Raw genomic sequence first — 14,908 nt, forward strand, 5'->3', positions numbered from 1 at the left:
TACCTCAGACCTGCTTTATGTTGGCCAATGCCCCCCCTCCTTCCATTAATATAATAATGCAATAATGGATTAATTTTTTTATTTTTAATTCATTCAAAAATACCTTATGTATTTATTTTTTCTTTGTGAAGATCAAAATGATTTTTTTCCTACTCCTTCTGTTATACCAATAAATTTTTGTACATATCTATAATATAAAGCTGAATGTCTGTGTGTGTGTCTGGTCACGAATAGGCTCGTATATGGTTGACTATTTTAAAAAAACTGATTACATATAATGATAGCTGTATCGAGATACAGGAATGGGTATGTTTGATCTGGCAGAACAGGGGTTCATTAAAATTGTGGGGTCTGCGTTCGCGCCTGGTCCACAAAGTATAGAAATAAAAAATTTAAAAGTTAAAAAAAAAAGTTTACAAGTGTTTTTGATATAGATGTACATGATAATACTTTGATAAGTATGTTTTAACTTTAAGTTTTGAGACATTGTGTTGAACAAAGATGAGGGCGTAGTTCAGATCAGTAACCAAGATGGCGGCCAAGAATCAAATGAGGTCCGTGGCGTAGTTAATGGTGAACTGATTGAATCCAAAATTCGACAATTTTTATAATAATTTTGAAACGTTTTCATTGGTTGTTTAGCACAGCCGGTGGTTATAAAAATGATTGGCGAATCCATTCGTCTCATACCCCCATTAGGAGTCAAAAACATTTTACAAACTTAAATAGGGATGGTATAATAAAAATACAATGGAAATAGGCACAAACTTTAATAAAGACTTTTCATATCTATCTGCGTAAGTATACTTTGATAATTATGTTTCAGTTTGAAGAAATATGGTATAATAAAATTATGGGGTGTTCGTTCGCGCCTGACCTCCATAGAATGGAAATATGTCACAAAGTTTAACAAGGTTTTTTAATATAGATCCACAGAATATTGTGACAAGTGTTTCAGTGTGAACATATATGGTATAATAAACTATGGGGTTTATCTATTTTATTTTTACTTTCATCATATTTTGCTTTGGTTTTGATACCCCCAAATTCGAAGCTATCTCATTACAACTCTTCCTTTTCATAACTTACTTTCATAAATCAGTCCATTTTCTGTAGGCTGTTTTTGAACCCAGTCAACGACGGGTACTTTTGCTAGTATATATATATATATATATATATATATAATTAAAAAAATATCTCAAATAGGACGGTCTCTAGAGTAAATGTAGTATTATGGTGACCAAGATGATCCTAGTTAAGGCTAGGATAGACATTTTTATCACTTTAGATTGAGGATGACTGACAACACCCATTTTCCCCACACTTTTGATGACCTTACGCCTAATTCAGTTAAAATGTAAATTTTATAAAATATATTTTGTAAATAAATATTTCAAAGTGTAGTATCTGTTCTCCACATCCCAGCAACATCAGAGGTTTTACTATTGACAAAACTATTGTTATATATAAGAAAATATGACCATGCAAATGATAGATGTATATTACAGAACTTAAATATGCAAATTAGCAATACCTAAAATAGTTTTATGGGTGTTTGTAGATTACTATATATACGCTATTTCAAAATGTTACATTGCATCATAAAATTAAGTAAGCATAATACAGATAGGCGAAGTGGAAGGAAAATGGGTTTACATTTAGGATTGCATTGCCTTGAAAATTATGTGAATTGTTTTTGTTTTTTTAATCTTCTATTGTCCTCTAGCATGATATCAATTTTAAAAAAAGTAGAGTAATATTTATATATCAAATTCTAACACATTTTGAGCAAAAGCATTACTGGATAATGCCAGATTAGTGCGGTTAGTTTGTCATATTTTAAATTAAAAAAACAAGAAACAAACTTTTTTTCTGTTTAGTGAATGTGCAGTGTCAAGAACAACAACAAAAAAATTGAGTAGGATAGAATTGTGAATTAAAACTATCACTCTCCAACTTATTGAGTAAAATTTTCAACACATTTATATGAGTTGGATCATTGTCAGCAATAAAACTCCAATAAAAAAGACTCTGACATTTACAAGTTGTAAAATGCGGTTTATAGTCGTATGAGAAAGTCATTTACCATTAAATGATACTTCATGACAGGCTTTATAAACTGATGCTTTCATCTTTTTAAGACCAAACATTATAACTAAAGTCCTTTATAACCTTGACCATTTTTATTTGCACCAATAGACTAGTTTCCATGAAACGGTGTTCCATTTTGAATGGGCATTGCAGCAGTCATTAAAATGTAATTTCTTTTTTTTTTCTTTTTTCAAGAATTGCTTGCAGCAGTTGTAATTGTACTTCTTAGAATTTTCTCTTATAAAAATGGAAATTTAATTTCTAAGTTTGATCTATAGCATCATATTAGCCATAATCATAGTGACGTATAGCATGGTGTTAATCATAATCACGTTGATATGCAGTGTATGGTGTGATACATAAATGATTAATTGTAGAAATCTTTGACTTTATCTACTCTGAGAGATCATACTTCCCAAACTATGAACTGCAAACTTTGTTAGTTATTGGAGAAAGTTTTTATTAAATTGTTTTGGCTTTTTCTTGAAAAGTAATCTATAACAGACAAAATGTCATATTTTCCATTTTATCATGCCTGTCTGGGTAAATTCATTTCTTCTGCCAATATGCTGACTTTATATCTGAAATATTTTGAACACCTGTGGCTACCCTTAGAAATTAAAGCTTGCTCTGTCACACTAGTTCTCTTTCTGGTTGCAGACTTATCCCCCCTTCTCTCTCTCTCTCTCTCTCTCTCTCTCTCTCTCTCTCTATATATATATATATATATATATATATATATATATATATATAATCTACTACTATATAAAAGGAACTTTATCTGTGTGTCTGAGTTTGTCCACTATGAACTTGAAAATGGCTGGGTCGATTTTTATGAAATTTCACACAAAGGTACATTATGTGACTGACAGTGTTCTTAGATAAGTTTTGTATCGGAATGTCTTCGACAATTATTGATAATCAAAAAAATCCGATGAAAAAATGAACAAGCGATTTTGATCAAAGTTAACACCTTACACATCCTAACATTACAAGTACATTTAAGTTTTATTACCACACAAGCCAAAATATAAAACGTATAACATCCACAGTAGGTTCTTTGATATGACAGGGCACGGTTGGAATGAATGTTTCTGTTTAAAGCACAATACTTGACTTTTGCATTTTAAACTTAAATAAAGCTATTATCACTACACAAGCAGTGAGACCAGGCATATAAAATCAACAGTAGATTCTTTGATAGGGCTGGTACACTCATTTCAAATGCATCTGTTTAGAGCACAACTGAAGTGATACTTGACTTTTTCATTTTAAACTTTAATTTAAACCATTTTATATAAAAATAATTTTATGAAATCAACATTATGTTCTCTACAGTGCAATGTAGATTACAGTGTATTGTGGGCAAAGTCTTTGCAGGGAAGCATGTGAAGCTTCCTTCCAGTACACAGCAATGGATCCCAAACTAGAGCAGAAACCACCCTCGACAAACCCGACAGGCAGCTAAATCCCACCCCCACACAGTAGAGATCCCTAGATGTAAAAGATATTTCTACTCCAGTAGTTTCTTCCCCAGAACCGCTAGACTTTGGAATTCCATTCCAGGTCCCTGCTTCCCCCAACTGTATTGACTACAGAAGATCAAGTGTAACGTGAACAGACATCTTGGTGGCCAAATCCCCACATAGTACCCCAGTAGATGTTGCCCCTGATAGTAGCCCCCTACACCAAAATGGCAATGTGCCTTGTGAAAAAAACGTAATGTAATAAAAAAAAAAAATCGATTTCATTGAAAAATGGACAGTTTCACCAATTTCGATGACAATAAAAATATCGGAATGTGAAACATTTGTCGATTATCATTCAATCCTGAACAACGTTCGGTCTCTCTGCTAAATCAGTGATGGGATGATTACTATATTTTTCCCGATTCTGATACAATTACAGATTCTAATCTAAATTCCCAATTTCAATTCTTTTTAAATTTCAAGATATACAGTTGTTGTTATTTTTGGATGTGTGTGTAATGGGTGGGTGGTGGGTTAGATTACCATACAAACCCATGTAATATGCCTGTATATTTTTTATTTTACTAGTTGTATAAAATCCATAAATATTTTTCATTTCATTATTAATAAGTCGTGGAAAGTTAACTTTAAACAAAGAAATAAATAAATACAAAAAATAAAATCAGTTTTGGCATCGGAAAATACGCACAAATTCCTCCGATATCAATTCTGATACCACTAAAAGTTCCGATTTTTTTTTTTTTTTTCAATTCTCGATTCTGATTAATTGCTCCAACAATATATATGTATATGCACCGGACTGTAATACATAAGGTCAGGGGTTCGATTCCTAGAAACAGTCAAGCTATGCTGAAGAGAGGTAGGGCCTTGAAACGTGCATGTCTGTAGATTGCTGTTTTAAAAAAAAAAAAAAAAAAAATTTCCTAAGAAATAAGATCTTCAAGGTGAAGACACTAAGTTAAACATATTATTGTTAAAAAAAATCAACAACAAATCTACATGTATGTGTGTGTATATGTATATATATATATATATATATATATATATATATATATATATATATATATATAAATAATTAGTTGCAAGGCTATCCAGCATTGCCCATGGCAAAATGTAACCTATTTCTATTAAAACTTCTCCTTCACCTCACTCCTATTTTCCCTCTGTCACTTATCCACCCAGTCCATTCCTCTCACTGAATATACACACTTACACTTTTATAGATTTTTATTAAAACTAATACTTTTATTCCTAAGAATTAGCTTTCTGGAGATATCTGATCTTTTGAGTTGCACCTAAGCATCATTACAAGAGGCTCCGTCCATTGGCCTGTCAAGTTGGCAACAGTGTTTTCATTTATATAATTAGAAGATAATGTTTCATGCAGGGTTCCGAGTTGGAGTCAGATTGCTAACAGTATTGGGAATTGGAGTCTGAATTTTTTTTTATTCAACTCCGACTCTGTCCAATAAATTTTTTTTTTTTTACATGGTTTTCCTGTTTGGTTTTACCAGTTGCACAATTTAGCAGTTTTTATATGGTTTTGCTTTTATTTTTGGACATATATTTTGAACTGTACTGCAATGCTTCTACTTAATCAAGGTATTTTGGTCCTTCGGTTCCCTGCAAATCCTGTCTGGACAGCTGTTTTGGTTGTGATGTCACATAAGATCAATGAAAATTCTGTCTTTAAGTGAGATCACTGTGGATTACATCGGATAACAATTGGAGTGTAATCCAAAAGTTATCCAGTTCCTGAATCAAATAGAATTAGGCAATTGGATTAGTCCGGGATTGATCCGGAATTACAAGCTTATCCGAAAAAAAAAACAAAAAAAAAACGGGCACATAATCAATAAGAAGCGACCCATGCTTTATAGCTTTTTCCTGGTTTTCCTTTGATCCTCTTTCCATAAAGGCAATATTATCTTTTTAAAAATTTTTTCTCTGTATAATGTCTTGATTCCCCTTTTCTGGTGAGAAGCATTTGGCTTTGAAATACCATGGCCTAAAGATGTTTTCCTATTCCTAAATATTGTATTCCCTTTTGAACTGATAGCATAATAAAATTACATTGTAAATATTTTATCACTTTGTTATCTTAACTTATTTTATAAAGCTGGTTGTGTGTGTATGTGAGTATATACACGAAAAGTAATTATAAAATTCTTGCTGAATAGGTGTGAGAGGCTGGTATATGGATTGGCAGAATAGATTTCCACATAGGGGTCGAAGTCGCAGATATCAAAGAAATCGGAGTCAGCATCCTAGGAATTCTAGGAGTTGGAGTCTGACTTTTACCATCCGACTCTGCAAGCCTGGTTTCATGTCTCTGGAAGGCATGAAACCGAGCATAATGTTTTGTATGACATGTATATGTATAGCGATTAATATGCAAGTTATAGTCACTCAAAACAGATGAAATAAATAATCTTATGATCACACAATTATGAAATTGTCAATTAGCAATTTTGATTACAATTGTGTTCTTGTTGGAATGATAAGCCCTTGGTGTTCTCCTCATTGTTTTGAATCCATTTTTGGATTGCATCTTACCTCTTTATGTGAGTGGTGCGATTTAGCTTGCTACTGGTAGCCATTGTGCTTTAAAAAAATTTTAAAGATGCCCCAGATATGTCCAGACTTGAGTCACAAAAACCCTTCTACAACCTAAAAAACTTTTTAATTAGTTGAGACATGGAAGGAGGAATGGAGAAACAATACTCCCAAAGGATGGGGACATCATTGAAGACCCAACTTTGCCCCTCCCAGGTTTTGCTACAGATAGTAGGAAGCAATGAGTAGCCTCAACCCGGATCAGAACAAGATATTGCAGAACTGAGGTAAACAAATACAGGGGGGGGGGACACTCCTCAATCTGCCTAAAGTGCAAGGAAGCCTCACCCAAGACTCAGACCACCTGATTCTACACTGTCCAGTCATCCGACTGGAAGGAGGCTATGCGACAGCCCATCTATCTGAAAACTTTCTGAAAGAGGTAAAACTATTTCGCAAAATATAAAACTCCCAGCCTTGATAAACACACAATAATACATTAAAATCTCCTCCAAAATCTGCTCGACCTTAAATGACCACAGAAAAGTCGATAAATCATTAAACACAAACAAACAAACAATTTCTCAGACGGGCAAAAAAAAAAGAAGCAGTATAGAGATCTAATCCATACGATGCTAGTACTAATTGTATTCTTGGTTAAAAAAAAAAAAACAAATTGACATATGCAATCAACTGCAATATCAAATTTTATACATTTTGTTTCTAAGATTTATTAAAAATAATCTATTTCATTATTTAAAATTTTTTTTTATTTTTGTCTTTTTTGTCAGGATGACTACAGTTGCTATTTGTTTGATTGCGGACAACCAAGTGTGTGCGTGTTTGCTCCGCATAAAAGTTACATCTCCATGAGTTTTTCCCCGCGGAAGGAGAAGCAGCAGCATAGCTTTGACAACCAACCACACCAGGAAAGCAAACATGAAAATGAACTGGCGGGCCTGGACAAACAGAAACCGCTGAGCCATGCATCACCTCTTCCTCCTGTCACCACATCAAGAGCCTCCACCATTGCCTCCACTACGACAACAACCCTTGCTCCAACGACAGTGTCAACAACAGTAGCTGTTACCACGACAAAAAGAAAACCAAAAATAGGTAAGTCATCATCAACATTGCCTGAACAGATCGTTTTTATTCAAAACTGATGTGTGGCAGACAGAGCCTCTTTATAGAGATGCGTGGATGCATAATAATAACATTACATAATGTTTGTAATAATGTGCTTTTAGAGTAGTAATAGAATGCCTCCAATATTTTATCCGATTCAGATATAACTACCGATTGTCTTCTAAATTCCTGATTCCATTGCCCACTTATAAATATGGTTCCGTATGTCACATTTCAGGCTGATTTCTAATAGGTTGGATTGAAATTGAAACTAAAAACAGACAGCAGATTGACCACTTGGGTAATTGATGTAATTTTAAAAATTACATTTTTGAATGTAAATGAATAATTTATTACTTTCAAGAGAATTTATCAGAAACTATTTTAATTTGAAAACGTTTTCGATACTAAAATGCATTTTTACACTTTTGTTCTAAAAATTAAAACAATAATTAGCAATTAGAAAGAGGGATCTTGTTTGAATGATTTTCAATTGGATACGCAATATTTTTTTTATTTTTAAAACTATATTTTTGTTAAGGTGTTAATTGCATTTGTTCAATTTTATATACATGTATATATTTTTTATGTTGTATAACAAAAAATGGCTAACAAATGTGTAGCATTTGACTGTTCTACGGAATATGATACAAACAGTGAAAAAGTCTCCACATTTTCTTTTCCTTTTGGAAAATCCGCTTTTATCGAAAAATGGATGAAATTTGTTAATCAAAATAATTGGTTCTATACAAAAAATTCACTTCTTAGTATCAAACATTTTGAGGATAAATATATTTTGAAAGGATGAAAGAAACAAATTGGAATTTACAACCAATACCAACAATCCATTCAGAACAAATAATAAAACAATCTCTTTTGCTTACCGGGATATTATGCCCTCACCCCAAAGCAATGAGGGATTGAAAAAGATGAATTACAATCCAGTGGTAAAGTGTAAGAAACCGTGCACTATTATTGAGATTATTGAGGAACTTATTAAACCATCTACAGAGGAAATGGTGGTATGATGATTGGACCAGAGGCAAATAGAAGATCCAGAATCCACCGACAGATTGATAACATGGCTATTGATGTATTCTGTCAAGTTTGCTCTGAAATCAAGCATATTTTAATGAATTTGCTATTGTTTTAGCCTGTATAACATAGTTTGTAATTGTCTTGTCTTCTATACATTTTAGAGACATCAGTTCTGCATATATAGAGATAATTTTGGGTTTTCCCTTCGGTAAATAATGCTCTCTTAATATGTTCAATGCTTTGCAGCCATCATCCAAGACTTTTTGCATTATCAGAGAAAGACTTCTGTCATCTAAGCACTGTATCAATTCCATAAAAACAGTTGCATTCTTTTAAATAAATTCTGGGTTGTTTCCATTTTATGATTGTGTCTGAATAACTTTGTGTAGTTTTTGAATTCATTAATAACCCCAAAATTTCACCTGTCACAATTTAAATTTTGATTGCGATCCATTGAAATAAAGTTTTCCGTTGAGCCCATAACCTTTTGCAGAAAGTTATGTGCAGGAATTCTGAACGCTGTCTATTTTATGACGTGATTCTGGTTTCTGATTGGTTGGAATCAGAGCATGGTTTCATCTGATTGGTCAGTTCTTATCAGCTCTGTTTATAAATGGAGCCTTCCAATTTTTTTTTTGCAATCAGACCCTTATTATATCGAAAATATTATATATAAAGATAATCCAGTCTCTAAGAAAAAGAGCCACTTGTCAATATGATGGTTTAATATAGTGTTTTAAGTTTACTTTCACAGAAATGTTTGTGGACAAAATTTGGGTGAACTAAATACTAAAGAAACTTTTACTCTATAATCAAATTGTTTTTATTTTTATATAATTCTGGGATACTATCACCGTTGCCCTCCCCCCATCCCCAAATCTTTGTTGCTTTGATGCTCTGATCATCATCCTCCTCATTATTAACATCCTTCTCATCAGCATCCTCCTCTTCCTCTTTCTATTCCTCATCGTCCCCTTATTTCTCCTCATCCTAATCCTATTCCTCATTATTATTCAAACTACCATGAATAACAATCGAAGTAGCAGTATAGAAAACAAAGAAGCTGGATTTTGCTAGATTAACAGCATCTGTATTATTTCAGACAGTCAAAAACTGAATGGAGAAACATTATTGCTACTATGGAAATATCAGTCATAATTTATGTTTGATTATAAAAAAAAAAAAATTCTTTTTCTTCTAATTGAAATCAATTTTCCATTTGTCCAAAGGGAAACACCCTCCTTTCCAACTTTGTTGTGAAGAGATCGCCATAATTTGTTGCTATTCATTTTCTGCTCTTGCAGAGGTAATTGTTATGCACTTTTCTGTGAGATGGTTTCATGATTAATTTTTAAAGAGAACAACCTACATTTGCTGGAATAGAATTGTCGTAGTAGGAATCGGCTATGTTTTGATTCGGTCTTTTTTTCTTTTTTTTTTTTTCACCATCAAATCTTTGAAAGGCTAACAACTGCAAAATATATTTATTTAAAAAAAATTTTTCTTTTTTTTTTTAGTTTCCGCTATCATTTATGGTATTTAAATTGGTATTTCTAATGAATGGATATCCAGAGGATTTCAGTACTTACAGAATATTCTGTAATATTGAAGATTCTGAATATTCTGTAATATTGAAGATTCTGAATATTCTGTAATATTGAAGATTCTGAATATTTCAGAAATATTTTGAGGAAAAAATCCATTAGATGTGTATAAAGGTATATATCCAATTAGTACATATATATAAGAGACTGCATGTACATATATAAATCCATAAGTATATATTTGATTCAGAATTTAACATTTAGACAAAAACATTGTTTCTGATGACAGTTTTTCAACTTGAATTATTAGTATCGTTTTAAAATTGGCCAAAACATTAATTCCTTCACCCTCAACTGAGCAGTTTTCTACAAGGAGGAGTCAGTTTTTTAGTCAAAATTTTTGTAAGTTATCGTCTCCATTAGATTGACTACCCTTAATTTGAACGCTAGTGACTTCCAGTTTCGCGATGAATGCATCAGCTAAGACGTTAAGTTTTTTGGGGTTTTTTTTCACATTTTTTTCCTCCATCGCATTACGGGTTCGAGCCTGCCTACCACTTTTTTTTTTATGTCTGTCACTAAAACAAAAAATTTTTATCTAATTCTTTTCGAATTTTAGGACAAAAGAAATGAATATATTCAGTATTAAATAGCGTTTAAACAGTTTCTATCTTTACTTATCGTTGTACTACAAAACATCAACTTTTGAGAGATTCTAACTTTTGGCTGGAAAGATGTACGTATTCAAATTCCATAGCAAAGACAATTCTTTTCCCTGATTAGCTAAAACAGCTAGATACGTCATCAACAGGTACAACTTCTACTTCGAGTATTTATATGAACACACCCCGACCGCTTATTTGCAACAACTAATCTATCGCCAACGGCAGGTTTCGTTGTTAATTGTCAGATTTAAATAGCAATTTCTTTGAATATACAAATCATAACAAAAATATTAAAATATTATTTTAAAGTAAATTTTATTGGCAATCCAGTTATATAAGTTTTATTTTGATGGAGGTAGGAGAAATGTACTTAGTACTGATTTAAAGACTATGGGTGTCAAATTAAGTAGCAGTGTGCGCCCTGTCCAGCGCTGAACGTTATGGCGTCTGGTATTGCTAATATAATATGGACATGATATTTCATTGAAAAATTCAAATATTCTAGATTAGCATTAAATTTGATCCATAGTAATTAGACACAAATTAAGCAAGATTCCCTGAATTTCAATTTCTTATGACTTATTAAGCTTAAGTCTTAGACATTTTCTAGAATCAAAATTATGTTATGAATTTTGATTAAAATTGGAATAAGGATTTTTGACAAAGTTTATCTTACATGCTGATTTTAATCTTTATAAGGAAGCATAAAAGTTGTGCAAAACTGTTCTGTTTGGGTAATTTTACTCATTCAGGAACGAGTATTCTTTCAGTAAATATCTATTTACTACTAAGAAGTGTGTGTCTTGCTTGCATACTTGATGACACTTTTTTGTGATTTGATCCACTTAAACCGAGGTAGGGTTATCGTGCACAATTAATGAAGTCAATAAAAACACAATGCCACCAGTTAAAACATACAAAAAAATGGTATTTGATCGTGTGTTGTGAATGATGTCCTTCATCAAATCAGAGAGAAGTGGGAAGAGAAAGATCTTTTATCATTTTATCTCAACAAACTATCTAAACTCCTGAGGAGATGGAGGGTCTAGTATACTACAAAAACTGGTTTATTACCTTGCTTGTCACCATACACACTGGATGATGTCACAAAGAGTGAATACTATAAACGTGTCAACAATAAAAAATAAAATGCTGATCCTTTCTGGATAACTTTTTTTTTTAATCTAATTGTTAGATAATAACATTGCTAAAAGTTAATTAGTTATTATCGATTTATCTGTCTATCTAGCTATTTATCTATTCATATCTAACTATATATCCAGTGATATTGTTAAAATCGTTTATATTGGGAGTTATTTATTGTTTATTGCATAAAGTATAGCAATAGGTTTTAGCTGAGGATGTTTACAAAAATTAGCTAGCTTAAATAAACAAAATGACCTTGGGAAGGCATACGTGGAAAGGTCACACATTAATATGTGTGTGCTTTTTGAATGATGACAATAAAGGAACTGAGGTCAGGAAGTTTAGTCAGTCAAAAAGTTTGAGTTTTGTCACGAGAGTGAACAGACGTACTTCAATCCAGGAAGCAAGGCTGTAAAGAATAAGCATGTAAACACGAAATGCAGACTCTTTGTGAAAACCATTTGAGACAGCTGAAATAAATTTATATTTAAAAAATATAAAGTTTTCTTCTGTGGTTTCACAAAAGAAGGAAGAACAGCGGTCTCAATTGGTTATGGTGTTGGTCATTTCATAATTACCTGATTTTTAAAAAATTTTGTTTTTACATTTTTTATTGAGTTTCTCCTGTGTCCACATCTTTCCGCATTGTAGCCATCAAAATCACAGAAAAAAAAAACCTAGTATTTATACAGATAATGACCTGTTTTTTTTTTTTTTTTAGTTTTTTTTTTTTTTCATGGATATTGTGTTGGTATATTCTGGCAGCTTATATAAATCACAGGAATATGATGAAACGCTTAAATAATGCAACAGATGAGGATTAATAAATTGAAAGAAGATATTAGTTTTAATTGTGCAAGAAATTTAAATCATTAAAAATAAATCATTTTAGTAAAGTTATCACGATGGATCTAACAAATTTGCAAATTATGCTACAGTCGCTAGAAAAAAGTTCTTTCATTTTGCCAGGAATGAAAATTAATCGCAAGCAGTATGAGATGCTGAACATGTGAAAAAAGAAAATTCATTTAAAAAAAAAAAAAAAGTATTGTGAGTTACAGATTTGCTTAGAGGTGCACGAATGGCTAATGCAGACAGTGGACATCATTGATCCTTGAAATTGAAACACTAATAAAGATTATATACATTTGTCCTACAACATTGCAATTGTTTTGAAATTTACAGTAAGAGTGTGTCATCGATTTTGAATACACCGTGATTGATTTGAAAAATTTCTGCAAGACATTTGCAAAGAGTACTTTATTCGGAATCCTCAGCAGATGATCGAAAATCTTAAAAAAATGTTGTTTTTTTTAAATAGCCTACCCCTTAACTGTAAGAAACATGAAGTAGACAATAAAAAACTTGTCATAAAAATAATTTGTTTCGTACCCTCTCTCCAAAAAAAAAAAAAAAACTCCTTAAAACAGTGATATTTCTTCTGAAAGAAAATAGCAAAAAAAAAAAAAAAAATTTATTGCTACACTCATTCAATTTTACAAAAAAATAAATATTTCTTCATGGAACTTACCGTGGGTTGATTTTTATTCATTTTTTTTTTTTTTAATTGTACTTCTATGTTCTTCATTGAAATTGGTGTACGATAAATATCCTGATTTTTTTTTTCTCTAGCGTTATAAAATTTTATTGGTGCTCAGCATGTTCCAACCATTTACATAAGTTGCATAACATCCACAAAGAAGCATATCATTTCTGCATAAATAACAACAAAATCAAATTATCTTGACAGAGTACAAAATAGACTTTGTGTCTTAGTGAGGGATGCCCTTTTCTCTTCCCTGCAACCTCTCTCCCACAGAAGAGACGTTGCGAGCCTGTCTTTATTTTATCGTTACTTCCATGGCAACTGCTCGTCTGAGCTCCAATCCTTGGTCCCCCCTTGCCAATCTTTCACAATAAACACCCGTCTAGCTGAAACCACTGTCAAAAATTTTCCCCACTCTCTAACTGTGCCAAAACCAAAACATAGATTCCATGAACAAAGCTTCTTTCTTAGAAGTGCACGCCAGTGGAACTCTCTTCCGGCTGCCTGTTTCCCATCTGACTACAACTTGGATGTTTTCAAGTCTAACATAAACAAATTCCTGATGAACCACCCCCTTAAGTAAGACACTTTATCAAATCTCCAATACTAACGATTACTACGATACTATCCCATTGATCACTGTACACGCAATAACCTTTATCCTTGAATGGCTCCCGGGCCTTGATAAGTGGTGACTTCCATGTAAAAAAAAAAAAAAAAATCTAATTAATTTTTTTGTATTTAATTTTTCTTAAATTTTTATTTCATTTCCAGTGTCTTTGAATGATGACTGTTTATCAGATGACAAATGTGAAGACAGACATGCGGAATGTGCTCAGCAGAAATGCACCTGCCAATCTGGATATTATATCAAATATGGAATTTGCAGTAAGTTTGTGTTTTTTATGCTTTACGGTTTTGAATTTTGGAGATGAGGATTATTTGGATTCTTCAGACTACTGTTCTCATCTTGAGTATTATTTTCACAATGTTTCGGTCGATGTAACTTCTGACCTCCTTCAGTTATATCTTGTCCAACTCTGGAATGTTTCTGTCCAGCTCTGGAATGTTTCTGTCCAGCTCTGGAATGTTTCTGTCCAGCTCTGGAATCTTTCTGTCCAACTCTGGAATCTTTCTAACTCTGGAATCTGCACAGAATTTTTGAACCAAACCCTTTATTTAATCCACAACGGTAGCATGCTCTCGTTCCGTCAGCCATAACTGGATAGAAGTCATAAATAATTTGTGATTGTATTTTGAGTGTTGCCCACACTGAGGATTGAACCTTCAAACTCGAGAATAGTGTCACTTTTTACAAAGGAATTTTATCAAATACTTGAGCTACTATGCTATCCAGCGTGATTTAAATAAAAGATTCCATTCAGAATTCTGTGCAGATTCCCAAGTTCCCCAGAAAGATTCCCTGGTTTATTGATGCTATATCTTCCTGGAGAAGATTTTGTAAAACCATACCTGTTAATCAGCTGATATGAAAGGATCCTCACCTCCTCTTTTAGTTTTTGGTAGAGAGAGGAGTGACTTCACCCAAAATACTTGAAAATGCTGAAAAAAAAAAAGTTTACTACTCTCAGCATGGTGTTGCTCATGAAATCTTACCCCCCCCTTCTCCTCTTTGATTATACATAGTATATTATTTAAAATGTTGTTTTGCTTCTAAAATCTCACTAGAAAGTATGAAATTCT

At 32.4% G+C, this 14,908-nt stretch overlaps 1 protein-coding gene across 1 annotated transcript in view; it reads left to right on the forward strand.

Annotated features, from left to right (window-relative positions):
- LOC145255671 (uncharacterized) overlaps positions 1–14,908 on the forward strand; it is a 144,379-nt gene that overhangs the window by 34,337 nt on the left and 95,134 nt on the right. The window contains exons 2-3 of the mRNA XM_080114232.1: positions 6,929–7,253; positions 13,979–14,092. Of these exons, the coding sequence (XP_079970358.1) occupies positions 6,929–7,253; positions 13,979–14,092 (439 nt within the window). The remainder of the gene's footprint in view (positions 1–6,928; positions 7,254–13,978; positions 14,093–14,908) is intronic.

The sequence above is a fragment of the Euprymna scolopes genome, chromosome 31 (genome assembly GCF_053919585.1).
Source record: "Euprymna scolopes isolate OS-2025 chromosome 31, ASM5391958v1, whole genome shotgun sequence".
In the NCBI taxonomy this organism is placed as follows: Eukaryota; Metazoa; Mollusca; class Cephalopoda; order Sepiida; family Sepiolidae; genus Euprymna; species Euprymna scolopes.